The sequence below is a fragment of the Coregonus lavaretus genome (assembly GCF_964263955.1).
Source record: "Coregonus lavaretus genome assembly, chromosome: 37".
Lineage (NCBI taxonomy): Eukaryota > Metazoa > Chordata > Actinopteri > Salmoniformes > Salmonidae > Coregonus > Coregonus lavaretus.
Window position 1 is genome coordinate 2,489,832 of NC_140024.1, and position 22,401 is coordinate 2,512,232.

General features: G+C 41.7%; 1 protein-coding gene across 1 annotated transcript in view; it reads left to right on the forward strand.

Moving 5' to 3' along the window:
• The window catches only part of LOC311111696 (protein kinase C-binding protein NELL1-like), a gene marked incomplete at its 3' end in the record, with an annotated part of 508,863 nt that overhangs the window by 396,223 nt on the left and 90,239 nt on the right, over positions 1-22,401 (forward strand). Inside the window, exon 13 of the mRNA XM_084154490.1 lies at positions 1,485-1,610. Coding sequence (XP_084010616.1) covers positions 1,485-1,610 — 126 coding nt within the window. The remainder of the gene's footprint in view (positions 1-1,484; positions 1,611-22,401) is intronic.

Here is a 22,401-nt window from a genome sequence, read left to right on the forward strand (position 1 = left end):
CTAGCATCCTGTCTAGGGGGTGTACTTGTACATCAAGCTGCCTCATGCTACAGAAACAAGAGATACTGCTCCCATTAACCATTCCGGCTCGCACAAGCCAAGGTTCGTGCAAGGCTACTTACTTATACAGTATTGTACCATTACCGACTACTGTATAGAGCCCCCATAAGGTACAGATTGTACAGGATAGCCCATCTTAAGCTAAAACATTGGTACATACAGTGCCGTAAGAAAGTATTCATACAGTTTGACTTATTCCACATGTTGTTTTGTTAGCTGGAATTCAAAATTGATTACATTGATTTTTTCTCTCACCGTTCTACACTTAATACCCCATAGTGACAAAGTGAAAACATATACACACACACACACACACAAAGACAGATACACACACACACACACACACACACACACACACACATTCTACCCAACTCCAACAGCCAATATAATCACTCGGTGGAATAATTTATTGGCCCTTGAAAGCAGACTGCTTTAAATTTCAGTAATGATGACTTACTACCTCGCAGCATGTCAAGGGCACTTTCCAGCACCAAGTTGCTGCTGACAGTCAAGTGCAGAGTAATTGGTGAGCACTTAATCGCTCGCTCCCTACACGTTTCGCTTCTATGTAATTTAGTGTCTACGCTTCTTCATGTGTTCCTGCACGATGGTCGCAACAGGCAATTGCTCGACTTATCGGAGATGTTTGCAATGTGCTGAGTTTAAAATTCAATTGGATGGAGTTGTTAGCCCTTGTTGGTTGCTATAATTCACCTTGCTGCTAGTTGGCTGCTCCATTGAGAGCACCTTGACTGGCTCCATCACTGCTTGGTATGGCAACTGCTCGGCATCCGACAGCAAGGCGCTACAGTGGGTAATGCGTACGGGCCAGTACATCACTGGGGCCAAACTCTCTGCCATCCAGGACCTCTTTACCAGGCGGTGTCATTGTCCTGTTGTTTTTCAACAGGACAAAGACCCAACACACCTCCAGGCTGTGTAAGGGCTATTTTACCAAGAAGGAGAGTGATGAGTGCTGCATCAGATGACCTGGCCTCCACAATCCCCCGACCTCAAACCAATTGAGATGGTTTGGGATGTGTCGGACGTCAGAGTGAAGGAAAAGCAACCAACAAGTGCTAAGCATATGTGGGAACTCCTTCAAGACTGTTGGAAAAGCATTCCAGGTGAAGCTGGTTGAGAGAATGCCAAGAGTGCGCAAAGCTGTCATCAAGGCAAAGGGTGGCTATTTTGAAGAATCTCAAATATAAAATATATTTCGATTTGACTTTTTTGGTTACTACATTATTCCATATGTGTTTTATTTCATAGTTTTGATGTCTTCACTATTATTCTACAATGTAAAAAATAGTAAAAATGAAGAAAAAACATTGAATGAGTAGGTGTGTCCAAACTTTTGACTGGTAGTGTAAATATAAAATATATATATTGACAACTAATCAGTGTGGGTTCTCCTCTCTCAGATATCGATGAGTGTGCCGCACAGAGGCACTACTGCCAGGCTAACACGGCGTGTGTGAACCTACCCGGCAGCCATCGCTGTGACTGTCTACCTGCCTTCATCAGAGTGGACGACTACTCATGCACAGGTAGGTCAAATATGCATACACACACACACACCTACCCACACACACACACACTTCCTAATTTTCTGTACCACCTTGTACCCAACTTCCTGAGGGTTATCGGTCATTTTGAGATCTCAAGGTTGGCAAGTATTGTGTCTTGGTAAACACAGAGTGCACTCACTTCTCACAGTGCTGAAGTAGGCCAGATTAATCCTCTCAGTTTGTTTTAGTCTGAGATTTGTACAAAACTACAGAACAGGGGCAGTACAACGTTTCTCAGAGAAGGAGTGCTGATTTAATATCAGTTTAGCCTTTTAGTTCACAAGGAATACGATTACATGGACCCGGAGATCTGAACCTATATCAGCACTCTGAGAAGCTTGATACATAGAGTTTTATAGTTTTACTCAGTGCTGGTTGAGAGAAGCAACACATTGCAGCTCATGGTGACTTGAGCATCCTTCTCTCTCTGCCTCTCAGAAGACTGTGAGTGGTTGTGAGAGCCATTTGACCCCAGGTAGATCTGTGTACTCTGGAGCCACACACACTCTCCTTCAGCTGGAGAGGGGTCAGGACGCGGCTCCACACTGTAGTCAAGCTGGGGTCAGGACGTGGCTACACACTGCAGTTAAACTGGGTCTGACAGGTCAAGAGATTTCAAGAGACCGTTTTACAAAGGTGTGAAAGACGCGAGAGGAAGGTTGTTTTTTTTTAACCCAAGGCTGCTGATTGTTGGAGATGCAGATCTTATATCAGATAAACAAACGAGCAAATTAAGTTTAAGGCCCAATCCTGAATCAGAAAAACATCAAAATGGAAGCCCCCACACCACTTGGTTTGCCATCTGAGGGATGGGACTGGAGAAATGTAATCACTCTCAAATTAGATAGACCGAGCTATAGATGCAAGGATTGACAGTCTGAGGTGAAACCATATTTTAAGGCTATATATTGTTTCCATATCACAGATTGGGCCATTGAAGTATGTAAATGTGTACACCTACTGTCTGTTGACTCTTCATCTGATTTAAACAAGCCAAGCTTGTGTTTACTTCCAATACTCTTTGATTTAGTGAAATCAAACTGCTTGCCACATTCCTCTGGGCATGCAATACCTCCAATTAGGTTTTGTTGTGGTGGATTATTCTATTAGTAAATGCCAAATTGCACCCTATTCCCAACAGTATGTAGTGCACTACTTTTGACCAGGGCCCATAGGGCTCTGGTAAAAAGTTGTGCACTAGGGAATGAGGTAACCATTTGGGATACAGACTATGCAGATAGTGGCGTGCAGATTATCAACAGAACAGCTCATCAGCAACAGTGTTTTCGAGGCTGTAATAACGCAAAAACCAACTGATTACTGCCATTGATTTGTCTGATTGGAAAATGGTTCCACCTCCTCTGTCATTTCCTACATCCAGCATGTCAGAATGTTAGCCAATTTTGCTAGGGAAAGGAGGAATGTTAAGATGGGAAAGTTTTTTGTTTCAGGGTACAGTGAATTTGACCTCGGAGAGAGTTACTTTTCATTTCCTGTCCATGCAGTTTGTTAAACCACATGAACAGGAAATGACAAGTAACTCTCTGAGGTAAAATTCAATGTACCCTGAAACAAATAGCTTCCCCAGAATGTTAGCCAATTCCTCCTGCCCATAGCAGAATTAGCTAACATTCTGACATGCTGGATGTAGGAAATGACATTTCCAAAAATATGAGTGATTTTCCAATCAGACAAATCAATGGCGGTAATTGGACAAATTAATGGCGGTAACTAGTTGTTATTTGCGTTATTACAGCCTTGGAAACACTGTTGCTGATTAACTATTCTGTTGATAATCTGCACCCTAGTATCTGCATGGGCTGTGTCCAAAATGGCACCTTATTCCCTAGTGCACTACTTTTTGGACCAGAGCCCTATGGGCCATGGTCAAAAGTAGTGCACTACTTAGGGAATAGGGTGCCATTTGGGATGCACCCATGTGGACATTCACTGGTTCCATAGGAGAAGAAAGGAGCTAGTGATACACAAGAGAGGGTCAGCTCAATTCCATCAAAACCCACATTGTGCAATTGTGTCCTTTACATAAACTGACAATTTATTTTAGATTAAATCAAATGTGTGGATTTTAGATATTTCGGAATATCTTGGGAAATTTACTGTGGTGTGTTTGTCTATAGTGAGCAGTTCAGTTCATTTTTAAGGCCTCTTACACGGGTTTCTCTCACATTCAAGAGCACTGAGATAACATTAAACCATCAACATACAGATAACATGACTAAGGTCCCGTGTGGCTCAGTTGGTAGAGCATGGCACTTGCAACTCCAGGTTTGTGGGTTCGATTCCCACGGGGGAACAATACGAAAATGTATGCACTCACTACTGTAAGTCGCTCCGGATAAGAGCATCTGCTAAATGACAAAAATATCCACATAAAACAGATAGAGTTGAGTAGTAGGTAGTAACAGTAAATCCACTAGAATGATTTATGACCCTGATTTACGACCTAAAGGTCACATACATGTACAAGCGTAAAGTAGCACTTATTGAAAAAAACTGGTGTCTGGCAAACCTTTGGCAAATTTGTTTTTCTGGCAAACTGTTGTGGTAAATTTGCAGCAACTTGTGAACTTCTGATTGTGAACTTTTGATTTACACAACATGCCTACCACTTTGAAGATCCCAAATATTTATTTATTGTAAAACAAACAAGAAATAAGTAAAAAAAAACAGAAAACTTGAGGGTGCATAACAATTCACCCCACCCCAAAGTCAATACTTTGTAGAGCCACCTTTTGCAGCAATTACAGCTGCAAGTCTCTTGGGGTATGTCTCTGTAAGCTTGGCACATGTAGCCACTGGGATTTTTGCCCATTCTTCAAGGCAAAACTGCTCCAGCTCCTTCAAGTTGGATGGGTTCCGCTGGTGTACAGCAATCTTTAAGTCATACCACAGATTCTCAATTGGATTGAGGTCTGGGCATTGACTAGGCCATTCCAAGACATTTAAATGTTTCCCCTTAAACCACTCGAATGTTGCTTTAGCAGTATGCTTAGGGTCATTGTCCTGCTGGAAGGTGAAGACTGAAACAGGTTTCCCACAAGAATTTCCCTGTATTTAGCGCCATCCATCATTCCTTCAATTCTGACCAGTTTCCCAGTCCCTGCCAATGAAAAACATCCCCACAGCATGATGCTTGGCAACCCCCCCAGTATACATTAACTCTTCAAAATGGAGGTCACGCCAGCAGGCTGGCTCGTTACGAACCCATTTAGAAAGACCCATAAAATACAATACAAGAAGGAAAGTTCAGCAGACACTGAGTTTCACTCTGAGCTTGAACATCGCAGATCTCATCCATCCGTAATTGGCTTTGAGAATATAGCATTTATATTTAGCTTCTCTATAAAGATTTAATGTACGAATCATGTCCTCAGTGTCTGGCACTCCTCGGCCCCAAAGCATACCACCATCAGGACTGATGTCTATCTCCCGTATTATGCTTCTTATTCAAAATACATTCTGCTTTGTGTGGGTGTGTGGGTTTGTGTGTGTGTGTGCATGCTTGATGCTGCTACATGCTGCTTTTTGATGCATAGCCTCTCTCGTCCTCTGCCTTAATACATAGAGAAAGCAAATGTGCATTTTGATCGCACTCTAAACTGGCAGACACGATTAATGGAATGTGCTTTCATTCATGTGAATCACCATCCCAGCACATCTTCCCATACTGTCTGTGTCCATACTTTTCATTGGGTACATTATTCACTAGGACTGCATCCCAAATGGCACCCTATTCCCTATATAGTGCCCTACATTTGACCAGAGCATATGAAACCTGGTCAAAAGTAGTGCATTATATAGGCCGGGAATAGGGTGCCATTTGGGATGTAGTTTAGTTGTTGGCATCTTCTACTCAGAGCATATACAGTGGGGAGAACAAGTATTTGATACACTGCTGATTTTGCAGGTTTTCCTACTTACAAAGCATGTAGAGGTCTGTAATTTTTATCATAGGTACACTTCAACTGTGAGAGACGGAATCTAAAAGAAAAATCCAGAAAATCACATTGTATGATTTTTAAGTAATTAATCAGCATTTTATTGCATGACATAAGTATTTGATACATCAGAAAAGCAGAACTTAATATTTGGTACAGAAACCTTTGTTTGCAATTACAGAGATCATACGTTTCCTGTAGGTCTTGACCAGGTTTGCACACACTGCAGCAGGGATTTTGGCCCACTCCTCCATAGAGACCTTCTCCAAATCCTTCAGGTTTCAGGGCTGTCGCTGGGCAATACGGACTTTCAGCACCCTCCAAAGATGTTCTATTGGGTTCAGGTCTGGAGACTGGCTAGGCCACTCCAGGACCTTGAGATGCTTCTTATGGAACCACTCCTTAATTGCCCTGGCTTTGTGTTTCGGGTCGTAGTCATGCTGGAAGACCCAGCCACGACCCATCTTCAATGCTCTTACTGAGGGAAGGAGGTTGTTAGCCAAGATCTCGCGATACATGGCCCCTTCCATCCTCCCCTCAATACGGTGCAGTCGTCCTGTACCCTTTGCAGAAAAGCATCCCCAAAGAATGATGTTTTCACCTCCATGCTTCACGGTTGGGATGGTGTTCTTGGGGTTGTACTCATCCTTCTTCTTCCTCCAAACACGGCGAGTGGAGTTTAGACCAAAAAGCTCTATTTTTGACTCATCAGACCACATGACCTTCTCCCATTCCTCCTCTGGATCATCCAGATGGTCATTGGCAAACTTCAGACGGGCCTGGACATGCGCTGGCTTGAGCAGGGGGACCTTGCGTGCGCTGCAGGATTTTAATCCATGACGGCGTAGTGTGTTACTAATGGTTTTCTTTGAGACTGTGGTCCCAGCTCTCTTCAGGTCATTGACCAGGTCCTGCCGTGTAGTTCTGGACTGATCCCTCACCTTCCTCATGATCGTTGATGCCCCATTAGGTGAGATCTTGCATGGAGCCCCAGACCGAGGGTGATTGACCGTCATCTTGAACTTCTTCCATTTTCTAATAATTGCGCCAACAGTTGTTGCCTTCTCACCAAGTTGCTTGCCTATTGTCCTGTAGCCCATCCCAGCTTTGTGCAGGTCTACAATTTTATCCCTGATGTCCTTACACAGCTCTCTGGTCTTGGCCATTGTGGAGAGGTTGGAGTCTGTTTGATTGAGTGTGTGGACAGGTGTCTTTTATACAGGTAACGAGTTCAAACAGGTGCAGTTAATACAGGTAATGAGTGGAGAACAGGAGGGCTTCTTAAAGAAAAACTAACAGGTCTGTGAGAGCCGGAATTCGTACTGGTTGGTAGGTGATCAAATACTTATGTCATGCAATAAAATGCAAATTAATTACTTAAAAATCATACAATGTGATTTTCTGGATTTTTGTTTTAGATTCCGTCTCTCACAGTTGAAGTGTACCTATGATAACAATTACAGACCTTTACATGCTTTGTAAGTAGGAAAACCTGCAAAATCGGCAGTGTATCAAATACTTGTTCTCCCCACTGTATATATACACATACATATCTACACATACATATACTTGCCGGCCAGTTTATTAGGTACAACACCCCGTTCACGAAAATGGATAGCTCCTACAGACAGAGAGTCACATGGCCGTTGCTGACTATATAAAGCAGAAAGACAGGCATCGAGGCATTCAGTTACTGTTCGACTGAATGTTAGAATGGGCAAAACAAGTGACTTAAGCAACTTTGAGCGCGATATGATTGTCGGTGCCATGCAAAAACAGCTCATTGATGAGAGATAAGGATGGAGAATGGCAAGAATAGTGCAAGCTAACAGGTGGGCCACAAACAGACAAATAACGCTGACGTGATTATATTTAGCGTAGCTTTACCTAAAAAATAGAACTTTTTTAATGTTTTACAATTTACACTTTTAAGAAATTCACTGAGGAGGATGGTCCTCCCTTCCTCCTCTGAGGAGCCTCCACTGATATACACATATATACACAGTGCATTCAGAAAGTATTCACACCCCTTGACCTTCTCCACACTTTGTTACGTTACAGCCTTATTCTAAAATGGATTAAATTGTCCCCCCCCCCCCCCCCCCTCATCAATCTCCACAAAATATCCCATAATGACAAAGCAAAAACAGGTTTTCAGAAATGTTTGCAAATGTACAGTACCAGTCAAAACTTTAAACACACCTACTCATTCAAGGGTTTTTCTTTATTTTTACAATTTTCTACATTGTAGAATAATAGTGAAGACATCAAAACTATGAAATAACACATATGGAATCATGTAGTAACCCAAAAAGTTTTAAGCAAATCAAAATATGTTTTATATTTGAGATTTTTCAAAGAGCCACCATTAGAAATATATATATTTTTTAGAAAAACCCTTGAATGAGTAGGTGTGTCCAAACTTTTCACTGGTAGTGTATATATAAAATTTGTATATGAAATATGTAAATGTGATTAGTATTCAGACCCTTTACTCAGTGCCTTTGGCAGCGATTACAGCCTCAAGTCTTCTTGGGTATGATGCTACAAGCTTGGTACACCTGTATTTGGGGAGTAAATCTAAAGATATCCTCATGTTAAGTCGGTGCCTTTAATGTCTTAAAGTTAGCAATACACTTCAGGGTGACCACAGAGGATATGGGGTCAACTTGACTGACAGCTGGAAATATGTTTAACCTTTGAGGCATTTTCCTGGAAGCATATAAGCGCCGTGTCTTGAGCATTTTTGGTAAGTCGTATATGCCGTTCTTTGAAGCAATCCTGTGAAATGTTATCTTGTTTGTGTCAGGAAATCGGGACTGGCACAGGTTTTGGCTCCATGCAAATGGTTCTGCCTTCGGTCTGCTATTATCCCCACTTCAAATAGCAGGCGCTCACTTAACAGGGTTTCTACAATACCTGACACAGATCAACGCAAAACACTCCCCAGAAAACATTTTTGTAACAAAATCAGTTGTATCATGCCAAAAATCAGACTTGTCTTTCGCTGTTGTTGTTAACCAAACTACCAGAGAAAAGCAGCACGTCTACTGTTGGCCTACTGCTAGTATAATCTAACAGTAAATGTAATGTCCTAAAAGTACCTGTACTACCCAATGATGCCTATGTACTTGTGATGGCTGATGCGCATTTTGCACGCTCCATATCTCAAAGCCACAGATACTTTGGTTGTAAAACAATGTGCTTTTAGCTCACTATTGAGAGTTGAGAAAAAAAATATGTAACTACAGTATACACTGAACAAAAATATAAACGCAACATGCAACAATTTCAACGATTTTACTGAGTTACAGTTCATGCAAGGAAATCAGCCAATTGAAATAAGTTCATTAGGCCCTAATATATGGATTTCACATGACTGGGCAGGGGCGCAGCCATGGGTTGGCCTGGAGGGCATAGGCCCACCCACTTGGGAGCCAGGCCCAGCCAATCAGAATGAGTTTTTCCCCACAAAAGGGCTTTAGTACAGACAGAAATACTCCTCAGATTCATCAGCTGTCCAGGTGGCTGGTCTCAGATGATCCTGCAGGTGAAGCAGCCGGATGTGGAGGTCCTGGGCTGGTGTGGTTACAAGTGGTATGCGGTTTTGAGGCCGGTTGGACGTACTGACAAATTCTCTAAATCTAAATGAAAATTATATTCTCTGGCAATAGCTCTGGTGGACATTCCTGCAGTGAGCATGCCAATTGCATGCTCCCTCAAAACTTGAGACATCTGTGGCATTGTGTTGTGTGACAAAACTGCACATTTTAGGGTGGCCTTTTATTGTCCCCAGCACAAGGTGCACCTGTGTAATGACCATGCTGTTTAATCAGCTTCTTGATATGCCACACTTGTCAGGTGGACGGGTTATCTTGGCAAATGAGAAATGCTCACTAGCAGGGATGTAAACAAATTTGTGCTCGAAAATTGAGAGAAATACGTTTTTTGTGCATATGGAAAATTTCTGGGATCTTTTATTTCAGCTCATGAAACATGGGACCAACACTTTACATGTTGCGTTTATATATTTTTTCAGAACATACAGTTGAAGTCGGAAGTTCACATCCACCTTAGCCAAATACATTTAAACTCAGTTTTTCACAATTCCTGACATTTAATCCTAGTAAAAATTACCGGTCTTAGGTCAGTTAGGATCACCACTTTATTTTAAGAATGTGAAATATCAGAATAATAGTAGAGAGAACGATTTATTTCAGCTTTTATTTCTTTCATCACATTCCCAGTGGGTCAGAAGTTTACATAGACTCACTTAGTATTTGGTGGCATTGTGCACCAGCCCCTCCTGCAGCAAAGCACCCCCACAGCATGATGCTGCCACCCCCGTGCTTCACGGTTGGGATGGTGTTCTTCGGCTTGCAAGTCACCCCCTTTTTACTCCAAACATAACGATGGTCATTATGGACAAACAGTTCTATTTTTGTTTCATTAGACGAGAGGACATTTCTCCAAAAAAGTATGATCTTTGTCCCCATGTGCAGTCGCAAACCGTAGTCTGGCTTTTTTATGGCGGTTTTGGAGCAGTGGCTTCTTCCTTGCTGAGCGGCCTTTGAGGTTATGTCGATATAGGACTTGTTTTACTGTGGATATAGATACTTTTGTACCTGTTTCCTTCAGCATCTTCACAAGGTCCTTTGCTGTTGTTCTGGGATTGATTTTTACTTTTCACACCAAAGTATATTCATCTCTAGGAGACAGAACGTATCTCCTTCCTGAGCGGTATGATGGCTGCGTGGTCCCATGGTGTTTATACTTGCGTACTATTGTTTGTACAGATGAACGTGGTACCTTCAGGCATTTGGAAATTGCTCCCAAGGATGAATCAGACTTGTAGATGTCTACCATGTTTTTTCTGAGGTCTTGGCTGATTTCTTTTGATTTTCCCATGATGTCAAGCAAAGAGGCACTGAGTTTGAAGGTTGGCCTTGAAGTACATCCACAGGTACACCTCCAATTGACTCAAATTATGTCAATTAGCCTATCAGAAGCTTCTAAAGCCATGACATCATTTTCTGGAATTTTCCAAGCTGTTTAAAGGCACAGTCAACTTAGTGTATGTAAACTTCTGACCCACAGGAATTGTGATACAGTGAATTATAAATTAAATAATCTGTCTGTAAACTATTGTTGGAAAAATTACTTGTGTCATGCACAAAGTAGATGTCCTAACCGACTTGCCAACTCTATAGTTTGTTAACAAGAAATTTGTGGAGTGGTTGAAAAACGAGTTTTAATGACTCCATCCGACTTCAACTGTATATATAGAGAGAGATATAGACGGCATAGTCAGGTACATGGAAGGCAATTTGAACGCTAATGTACAGATTAAGTGGTTGTACTTGATATGATGCCGTTTTTCGTATTTGTAATGTAATGAAAATGCCTCCCCTACTATTTAAGGTTTTCCACATTATTAGGACTTTTGTATGGCTCTTTTTTGTGTGGAAAGAACAGGTAGAGAGGAAATATAGAGGAGAGAGTGTGCTGAAATAGCAGTGAGATGGATTTGACCCCATGCTGCAGCGGTACATGTGATCCAGAGACAGCGTCTTAGACTGCTAGACTATCCTAGGCAACTATACCGCCTTTTATGAATAAAAGGTTAACTGTTTTACAGGTTGAAAATACTCAGCAACCGCTAATCACTACAGTCCATTCTTGATACAGAATACTTTGTCTTAGGACTGTTGTAAATGCATTAAAAAGCACTAAACCTGGGCCTGCTGATATCAGATATCCAACACTAATAACAATGTATGTATTTCGATTGGGACAAGCAAACTGCTAGAAAACGTATGTTATCGAATGTGCACTTATCAGGACTGGAATGCTCCCCATGCTAAACAAACCTACCATACAGAACCAGCTGTGTCCTGTGGAATAGATAGACCTGTGTGTCACAATGTGTGGATCCTGAACTCTGCATGGATTATCTTGGGAAATCACAATTTTGCTCTTACCAAGCTAATGGAAATCTATGTCCTCTAAGCTAAATGACACGACCGTCAGTCGATATCGCTCAGGATCTTTTTCTCCCTGTGACTCCAGGCCAAATCTCTGTGGACTTCAATTATCATTGGATGGAACAGCAAGGACAAAGCCGCTCTCCCCTCTCCAATTCTGCATATGCATAAGCATGCTCCAAAAATACTACCGTGTATGGACTTGTCACTGGCCATTAAATTTGAAATTACGGCATGACGTTCAAGAGAGCAGCGAGAGGGATATGAACGCAGCAGCAGTAATTTATTAAAGAAGTTAAAGTTAGTCATAAAGTGTTGGTTTTGGGGTGGCAGGTAGCCTATTGTTTAAGAGTGTTGGGTCACTAACTGAAAGGTGGTTCGACTCCCCGAGCCGTCGAGGTGAAAAACCAATCAATGTGCCCTTGAGCAAGGCACTTAACCCTAATTGCTCCTGTAAGTCGCTCTGGATAAGAGCATCTGCTAAATGATTAAAATATATATTTTTAAATGTAGTCAGGGACACGACTGACGCAGAGTAATTATATCTCCCTTTAATCCCTCTTTCCCTATTAGCATAGAATATTAACTCGAACTCTTAAAATACAGTTCTGGATATGAAACAGGGATTGGCTCGAAAAGTATAAGGTATACACAGACAGATAGCATAATATCTGTACGTTAGACTTGAATTAGATTTAATAGTGTATTACTTTGCTCATAATCTCATTACAGTATTTCTCTTTAAGTTTCTATCTCTCCCTCTCTCCTGTGAGTGACACTGAGTACATAATTTTACATTTTACATTTTAGTCATTTAGCAGACGCTCTTATCCAGAGTGACTTACAGTTAGTGAGTGCATACATTTTCATACTGGCCCCCCATGGGAAACGAACCCACAACCCTGGCATTGCAAGAGCCATGCTCTACCAACTGAGCTACAGGATTATGCCCTGTCTGACATACAATAACTACTAAAAACTGAAGATGGACTAATTCATTTTAGTACTGTATTATTTCCCTCATTTGTTGTCCATGATTTTGTTACCATTCTTTACCCCTCTAATAAGCATAACTTCCTCTCCCTTGCCGATCTCTGACTGACAGTTATTAACCCTTTGGTAGAATAGCTCTTATTGTAGACTAGCTTCCCCCAGCACGTCCACATCAGACCGTTATAATGGTAGATAAGGATTTAAGTTTAAGGAGAAGTCTGGTGCTGATCTTAACAATAAACTCCATTCATAGTGTGTCATTGGACAGAGATCCTGATTGCTAAATAGCACAGACTCCGACGACCTGTCATTATGCATCATTATCCTGGCGCTCCGGGGTCATCTCAGACACGTCCACAATGACACGGACAGCATTCCCTAATTATACTTGATGAATGGGACAGAGATGGAGCTGTATGTTAAAGTCAGGAGGTTGTCACCAGGACCTCTTCACTGTGTTTAAAGCACTCAAGTAGAAAACTAATTAAACAATCAAGAAAATTAACTGTCTGTCTGTCTGTCCATCCATTCGTCTGTATAGGTATCGGGCCACCCGGCATCCAAACATCCATCTATCCATTTGTCCACCCACACTGAGACACATGAATGAGGATTAAATCGTATATGACGTACAGTACCAGTCAAAAGTTTGGACACACCTACTCATTCAAGGGTTTTTCTTTATTTTTACTATGTTCTACATTGTAGAATAATAGTGAAGACATCAAAACTATGAAATAGCACATATGGAATCATGTAGTAACCAAAAAAGTGTTAAACAAATCAAAATATATTTTATATTTGAGATTCTTCAAATAGCCAACCTTTGCCTTAATGACAGCTTTGCACACTCTTGGCATTCTCTCAACCAGCTTCACCTGGAATGCTTTTCCAACAGTCTTGAAGGAGTTCCCACATATGCTGAGCACTTGTTGGCTGCTTTTCCTTCACTCTGCCATCTGACTCATCCCAAACCATCTCAATTGGGATGAGGTCAGGAGATTGTGGAGGCCAGGTCATCTGATGCAGCACACCATCACTCTCCTTCTTGGTAAAATAGCCCTTACACAGCCTGGAGGTGTGTTGGGTCATTGACCTGTTGAAAAACAAATTATAGTCCCGCTAAGACCAAACCAGATGGGATGGCGTATCGCTGCAGAATGCTGTGGTAGCCAAGCTGGTTAAGTGTGCCTTGAATTCTAAATAAATCACAGACAGTGTCACCAGCAAAGGACCCCCACACCATAACACCGCCTCCTCCATGCTTTACGGTGGGAACTAAACATGCGGAGATCATCCGTTCACCCACACCGCGTCTCACAAAGACAGTTTCATCATAGTGCTTGATGGTTTTTGCGACTGCACATTCAAAGTTCTTGATATGTTCCGCATTGACTGACTTTCATGTCTTAAAGTACTGATGGACTGTCGTTTCTCTTTGCTTATTTGAGTTGTTCTTGCCATAATATGGTATTTTACCAAATAGGGCTATCTTCTGTACCCCCCCCCACCTTGTCACAACACAACTGATTGGCTCAAATGCATTAAGAAGGAAATAAATTCTACAAATGAACTTTTAAGAAGGCATACCTGTTAATTAAAATGAATTCCAGGTGACTACCTCATAAAGCTGGTTGAGAGAATGCCAAGAGTGTGCAAAGCTGTCATCAAGGCAAAGGGTAGCTATTTGAAGAATCTCAAATATTAAATATATTTTGATTTGTTTAACACTTTTTTGGTTAATACATGATTCCATATGTGTTATTTCATAGTGTTGATGTCTTCACTATTATTCTACAATGTCAATAATAGTAAAAATAAAGAAAACCCCTTGTATGAGTAGGTGTGTCCAAACTTTTGACTGGTAGTGTATATCATTGTCCTTTTTTGTCTGTCAAAAGTACAACTCAAGTCAACTATGGGTGGTCCTCTGTAGCTCAGCTGGTAGAGCACGGCGCTTGTAACGCCAAGGTAGTGGGTTCGATCCCCGGGACCACCCATACACAAAAATGTATGCACGCATGACTGTAAGTCGCTTTGGATAAAAGCGTCTGCTAAATGGCATTAAAAAAAATAAAAAAAATAAAACTATTGTCAGACGAGTTATATACAGGTACGTGAAAAGACCGTTTGTGCGTTTTTTTGTCCCATTGAAAAAGCATTGGCTCCACCCGAAATTGTATGACATAAAATACCAGTGTGCCGACGGCCTAACTATAACCAACTATTCATTACTGCCCCCCACCCATCCATCCATCTTTCTCCTGAGCATTGCCAATCTGAATAGCTGCCAATAGTAGAAGCCTTTACACTTTTACACGCACAGCTCTGCGATCTCTGTGATATCGCTCCGCCACCCTCAGCTCACCCACACAGATGTAAACTCACTAACCGTGTAACTCTTCCTCTAACACCCTTATAAAAGGCCTCCTTTTTCATATCTCCTCCATAAACTCTTACACATCCTATCCTCGGTATTGACATTCACCTACCATAAAGGCCTGATTGGTGGAGTGCTGCAGAGATTGTTGTCCTTGTGGAAGGTTCTCCCATCTCCACAGAGGAACTCTGGAGCTCGGTCAGAGTGACCATCGGGTTCTTGGTCACCTCCCTGACCAAGGCCCTTCCCCCCCGATTACTCAGTTTGGCCGTGCGGCCAGCTCTAGGAAGAGTCTTGGTAGTTCCAAACCTCTTCCATTTAAGAATGATGGAGGCCATTGTGTTCTTGGTGACCTTCAATGCTGCAGAAATGTTTTGGTACCCTTCCCCAGATCTGTGCCTCGACATAATTCTGTCTCGGAGCTCTTGGGACAATACCTTCGACCTCATGGCTTGGTTTTTGCTCTGACATGCACTGTCAACTGTGGGACCTTATATAGACAGATTTGTGCCTTTCCAAATCATGCCCAATCAATTGAATTTACCACAGGTGGACTCCAATCAAGGTGTAGAAACATCTCAAGGATGATAAATGGAAACAGGATGCACCTGAGCTCAATTTCAGGTCTCATAGCAAAGGGTCTGAATACTTGTGTAAATAAGGTAATCCTGTTTTTAAGTTTTAATAAATGTGCCAACATTTCTAAAAACTTGTTTTCACTTTGTCATTAGGGGTTATTGTGTGTAGATTGATGAGAGAAAAAAAGACTTAATACATTTTAGAATATGCTGTAATGTAACAAATGTGGAAAAAGGGAAGGGGTCTGAATACTTTCCGAATGCACTGTAAATAGGTACGTTTAATTTTGTCTGGCTTAGCGGTCCAAATAAAGTGAAATATTTTTTGCTCATACGATTTTAAAAACGAGTCTGGAGTAGACAGCAACATAAGTAAATAAGTAAACTGTGATATGACTAAAGAGTTAATCAGGTGTGAATTTTCTGAAAATCTATTTTTGCTAACTTTCTATTGAAATATGTTCAATGGATATAAATACCAAGTAATGTATGTCTACTTCACCATCAGCTCATTATATTGGTAAACTACAGGATAATATAAAAGTTGTCTTTTAACGATCCAACATGTAATGTGGTACACTTATCACAATTGGGTTCCAGAGAAGCTAGAGAAGAGATCTTCAATGAGACCGTGCAGGGATCCAGATTGCAGATTTACTAACCCCTTTATATTCTTGTTTGATCTGATTTTAATAGCTAGAATTTTGATGGCCATAAAAAAAGAAGAAAAATATGTTTTACTCCTCTTGACAGTTCAATACTTTCTGAGAAGTAACCATTACTTATTATTTTACACCTGGGGTTGCTATACATAACTCTAACCCATTTTATAAGAGATTCACCGAAAGTAAAACAGTCCAGGCATTTATATACAGTCATGGCCAAAATTGTTGGCACCCCTGAAATTTTTCCAGAAAATGAAGTATTTCTCACAGAAAAGTATTGAAATTACACATGTTTTGCTATGCACATGTTTATTTCCTTTGTGTGTATTGGAATAACACAAAAAAAAACAGGAAAAAAGCAAATTTGACATAATTTCACACAAAACTAAAAAAATGGCCCGGACAAAGTTATTGGCACCCTTTCAAAATTGTGGATAAATAAGTTTGTTCCAAGCATGTGATGCTCCTTTAAACTCACCTGGGGCAAGTAACAGGTGTGGGCAATCTAAAAATCACACCTGAAAGCAGATAAAAAGGAGAGAAGTTGACTCAGTCTTTGCATTGTGTTTCTGTGTGTGCCACACTAAGCATGGAGAACAGAAAGAGGAAAAGAGAACTGTCTGAGGACTTGAGAACCAAAATTGTGGAAAAATATCAACAATCTCAAGGTTACAAGTCCATCTCCAGAGATCTAGATGTTCCTTTGTCCACAGTGCGCAACATGATCAAGAAGTTTGCAACCCATGGCACTGTAGCTAATCTCCCTGGACGTGGACGGAAGAGAAAAATTGATGAAAGGTTGCAACGCAGGATAGTCCGGATGGTGGATAAGCAGCCCCAAACAAGTTCCAAAGAAATTCAAGCTGTCCTGCAGGCTCAGGGTGCATCAGTGTCAGCGCGAACTATACGTCGAAATTTGAATGAAATGAAACGCTATGGCAGGAGACCCAGGAGGACCCCACTGCTGACACAGAGACATAAAAAAGCAAGACTACAGTTTGCCAAAATGTACATGAGTAAGCCAAATTCCTTCTGGGAGAACGTCTTATGGACAGATGAGACCAAGATAGAGCTTTTTGGTAAAGCACATCGTTCTACTGTTTACCGAAAATGTAATGAAGCCTTCAAAGAAAAGAACACAGTACCTACAGTCAAATATGGTGGAGGTTCAAAGATGTTTTGGGGTTGTTTTGCTGCCTCTGGCACTGGGTGCCTTGACTGTGTGCAAGGCATCATGAAATCTGAGGATTACCAAAGGATTTTGGGTCGCAATGTAGGGCCCAGTGTCAGAAAGCTGGGTTTGCGTCCGAGATCATGGGTCTTCCAGCAGGACAATGACCCCAAACATACTTCAAAAAGCACCCAGAAATGGAGGGCAACAAAGCGCTGGAGAGTTCTGAAGTGGCCAGCAATGAGTCCAGATCTTAATCCCATTGAACACCTGTGGAGAGATCTTAAAATTGCTGTTGGGAAAAGGCACCCATCCAATATGAGAGACCTGGAGCAGTTTGCAAAAGAAGAGTGGTCCAAAATTCCGGGTGAGAGGTGTAAGAAGCTTATTGATGGTTATAGGAAGCGACTGATTTCAGTTATTTTTTCCAAAGGGTGTGCAACTAAATATTAAGTTAAGGGTGCCAATCATTTTGTCCGGCCCATTTTTTGAGTTTTGTGTGAAATTATGTCAAATTTGCTTTTTTCCTGGTTTTTTTGTGTTATTCCAATACACACAAAGGAAATAAACATGTGCATAGCAAAACATGTGTAATTTCAATACTTTTCTGTGAGAAATACTTCATTTTCTGGAAAAATTTCAGGGGTGCCAACAATTTTGGCCATGACTGTATACATTTTTGTTGTACTTTATCAAAAGCCTTTTAAAAATCTGCTATGATGTTTCATATTGTTATATTGTTTAATGTAATTGGTGTATATTATCTCCATGTCTCATCCATCTAAAAAAAACTGTCTGATCAGAATAAACAATATCTGGTAGAGCCTTTTAAATTCTATGCGCTATGCATTTCGCCAGGAACTTTGCATGACAACATTGAAGTGTAAGAAGCCTGCAGTTTTTCAAATGGAATGGATCTTTTATACTTACCACCTGGGTCCTGTTTTAGTAATAGTGAAGTCAGACCTTGCTGGGTACCTGATAGTCTACAACTGTCAGAGTGTGGTGGGTGGAATAGTAGGAATCAGGTGCAGGAAACCAGGAGGACTTCAACAGATCTTTACTAGAGTCCAAACACAAAATAGGTCGCCAACCCAACCGGGTGGCGCGAACAATTACGCACGAAAACAACAGTGCGGTAACAACAAGAAAAGCGCACGCAGTGCGAGCTCTCGAAACACAATAACGAGAGAACCAAACACGTAGAGGCAAGCTGACATTCACAATCACGCATAACACCTGACCCAAACACACGAAACTAAATAAGGGAACAATTAAGACACAAATAAGGGACAGGTGTTATGAACAGACAAAACCAAATGAACATGAAACATCGAACGGTGGCAGCTAGTACTCCGGAGACGACGACCGCCGAAGCCTGCCCGAACAAGGAAGAGGAGCAGCCTCGGCCGAAACCGTGACAACAACAAAATGTATAGGAGTTGTTAAAACATGCTAATAATGGATCTCTTGAGTACATAAAAAAAGGTTTGATATACAGTGCCTTCAGAAAGTATTCAAACCCCTTGACTTTTTTCAAATGTTCTTGTTTTACAGCCAGAATTTAAAATAGATTAAATAGCGATTTATTTTGGTCACTGGCCTACAAACAAATACCTCAATTTCAAAGTGGAATTTTGTTTTTCAAAATTTTTACAGATTAATTAAAAATCAAAAGCTGAAATGTCAATAAGTATTCTACCTAGCCTAAAGACGTTCAGGAGTAATAATGTGCTTAACAAGTCACAAGTTGCAATAATAGTTTTCAATGTGATTTTTGAATGACTACCTCATCTCTGTACCCCACACATACAGTTATTTATCTGTAAGGTCACTCAGTCGAGCAGTGAATTTCAAACACAGATTTAACCAGAAATACCAGTGAGGTTTTCCAATGCCTCGCAAAGAAGGGCACGTATTGGTAGAAGGGTAAAAAATAAAGCAGACATTGAAAATCCCTTTGAGCATGGTCAAGTTATTAATTACACTTTGGATGGTGAACCTATCAGTGGAGGGCGGTATGTGTCGGCTAGTGAATCACACAAGCCACACAGGAAAACAACATGTTCGGTTAATTTCCGAGTTGAACTTGTCACCCGATCATTTGCCACAAATGGCGGACTCATGACCAAGTTCACCGTGGGTACGTCGTTGCATAATGTATTGCATGTATTCTTCGCCGAAGGCAGTGGGGTCAACGGAGATGGCATAGTTATTTGTGACCAGACTTGGTTGGTTTTCCAATCCATCAGTGATACCAAACGGTCAATTAAATCTATCCCAATCAGCATCTGTTCGGTGTCAATGCTAGTCACGTACACATGGTGGATAAGTGACATGCTTTTGAAGATCAGTTTTTGAGTTCAACCAGCAAAGTTTGAGATATGAGGGAAATAGGTAACATGAATCTATCAGTCCATCACATGTCGAAAAGTCCTCTAGGACTGCTTTGAGGTATGGCCTGTTCGAGTTGGTTTTTCTGGTCATATCCCCAACAAAGTGGGGTGGGTTGGCAGAACGGAGCCGTGGGTTTTCCATGTCCATTTCCAAGACAGATAACCCACCTTTGTGACCCAGTGGGTCCTCTATCGGAATGGGAGAGGCATCAACCGTTGCAATTTTGCTTACCTTATGCGTCTCCACATCTGTATCCGAGTCTGTTAACAAAACCGGTGGGCTTGTTTCTTGATCGAGCTGGCCCTGAATAGTGTTTGGAGTGAGTGCTGGGGTAATTTGATCGTTCACATCCTCAAAAATGGTGTCAATTTCTGCGGACCTGTTGTTCGGCGAGTCCACGCCTAGTCATGGTGACTTAACTTTGTCCTGTTTGTCAAATTTGTCTCGCTCCTGTAGTTCTCTTAGCAGAGCTTGTCGAGAATACTGGTGTATGCTTCAGTGTTCATTGAACCCTTTGTCACCCTTGTTACTCTTGTAACATTACCTTTTTGTGGGTTGCCGGCAGGAATGTGGCGGCCATGTTGATCGTGACGGTACCGGTTTGGTTGGGAACGTTCGGTATAGTTAGTTTTACCGCTAAGGTTATTGGTTTGGTTGTTTCGTGGTAGTTACCGTTTTTGTGTGTCATCACTCACCGCTCTTATCCTTGATTCCGCACCCTCTAACTGGAGTGAGTGCTCATGCTCAATATTGAAAACTGAGACATCAGGGCTCTTAGAGTGGCTCACTTTTGATGCCTCAAAAGCTTTGCTTGCAAGCTCTCTAAGTTCTGAGATTGGCAAACTTACGTCGGCTGTAGAGCCCAAGTAGTTAATGAAGGTGGGAAACATTTGTTTGAATGGTAGTAGCTCTTCCATTCCTATTTCAGTGTGTAGGCCAAAGTAAGCTGAACCGAGCCTATGATAGTATGCTTGTGGGTGTTCGCTTCACGCTTGTATGACAGTGTTATCCAGCGTGCTGACGTGTTTGCGAGTCGCAGAACCACAAAATTATATTGTTAAAGCTGTGGCAAATATTATGTAGTCGTTTTGCAGAGAATGTTGTTATAGGCAGATTAACCTAGTCACGTGTCTATTCGACATTCGCTTCAACAGGTAAAGCCGGTCAGTATCCGTAGTGTTCGGGTAGCCATCCAACGCGTCCTCTAGGTCTGCTAAGAACGTCTCAGTGTTGTTCAGCTTCCCTGTGGTGGGGTCAAAGGTGCGGAAGGTCTTGATGATCTTATCAAGGCGTTCCATGCCTGGTGCGAGGGGAGGTTTTGCATCATCCTGAGGGTAAAAATTGGCCGAAAGGCCAAGAAGAAAAACCAAGCCTTGTTCTGGTTGGTGAGGAGGCGCCAAATTACTCTGTGACAAACAGCCAAGAGGAAAAGACTGAGGGACACCTGAGAAAGGTAAAGGCTGAAACCTTCTGTCGTCTTCACTCATTTGTTTACCAAACTCCGGTTTCGAGCTTGGTTGTTTGGCTGGGTAGTCATGCTGCAGCGCGTAACTGGTTCGGTGTTCCTCTGGACGGTACCTAAGGGTGGAATTCTGCTGCATCGCCGAGTCCACTTGGGCACCTAGAGTATTTATTTCAGACACGTGAGTGTCGCACCTGCTCCGTTCAGCCGCATACTTATCTGTCATGGTTTGCAGGGAGAGGTTTTGAGTCTGTAGCGAGAGATTCAGTGATGAGATTTCCTCTGCTTGGTTAGAGTTCAATTTTTCCACCTACCTCACCTGGCTTTTCTCATCATTCATTTAATCAGTGACTTCAATGAGATCCGCAGTTTTTTCATCCAACTTGGACCTTGTGTTCTTTAACTGATCATCTGTGGTTTGTAGCTTTTGCACCAGAACCGTCATGCTTTGAGTGGTGTCATTCAACTCTGCTTGCATGGTATCAAGTTGCTCGTCCCTGGTTTTAAGTAGGTTGTCAAATTGATCTAGTTTTGCGTGGACTTCGTTATATTTAGTCTTGGCTAAATGGAGTTGTTCCTGTATAAGACGATTTTGTTCAAGAGTTTGTTCTTGTTCGTCGTCATAAGTTTTTGCCAGATCTTTTAATTGAGCTGTTCCTAAATGCAGGTCCTCGGCTAGTAGCATCTTGTCTTTGTCTGCTTTTGTCATTAGCTTCCTGGTTCTCTCCACCTGTCCCTTCATCTCAACAGTCTCTTGCTCGTGCTTCTGCTGAGCACAGCGGTATTGGACCAATGTCCATCTCTGCTGGTGGGCATAGTTCAGGGCTAAACTGGAGAGAACCTTTACAAGGCCTGTGCCTGCTGGCCTATTGTGGATGGCGTCGGTCGCGATTTCTGCAGTTTTTTCGCTTATGGCATTGTGATCTAACATTCTCAACCCTTCGGCATAGTTTGGATTTGCATCGCTGCTGAGGTCAGTGATCAATCTTTCTGTGGGTGAGAGTTCACTTATTAGCGGGGGAATGGATGGCACCCCCTCTGATAGCTTGCTCATTTTGATGATTATGAGTTGTTTATACTTATGTAATATTTTGGGTTTTGAGTCGTTGGAAGCTGCAAAAACAACAATTTTATTCGGTTTATAGACGTCAATGAATCATCAATACTGGACCAGTACTGTT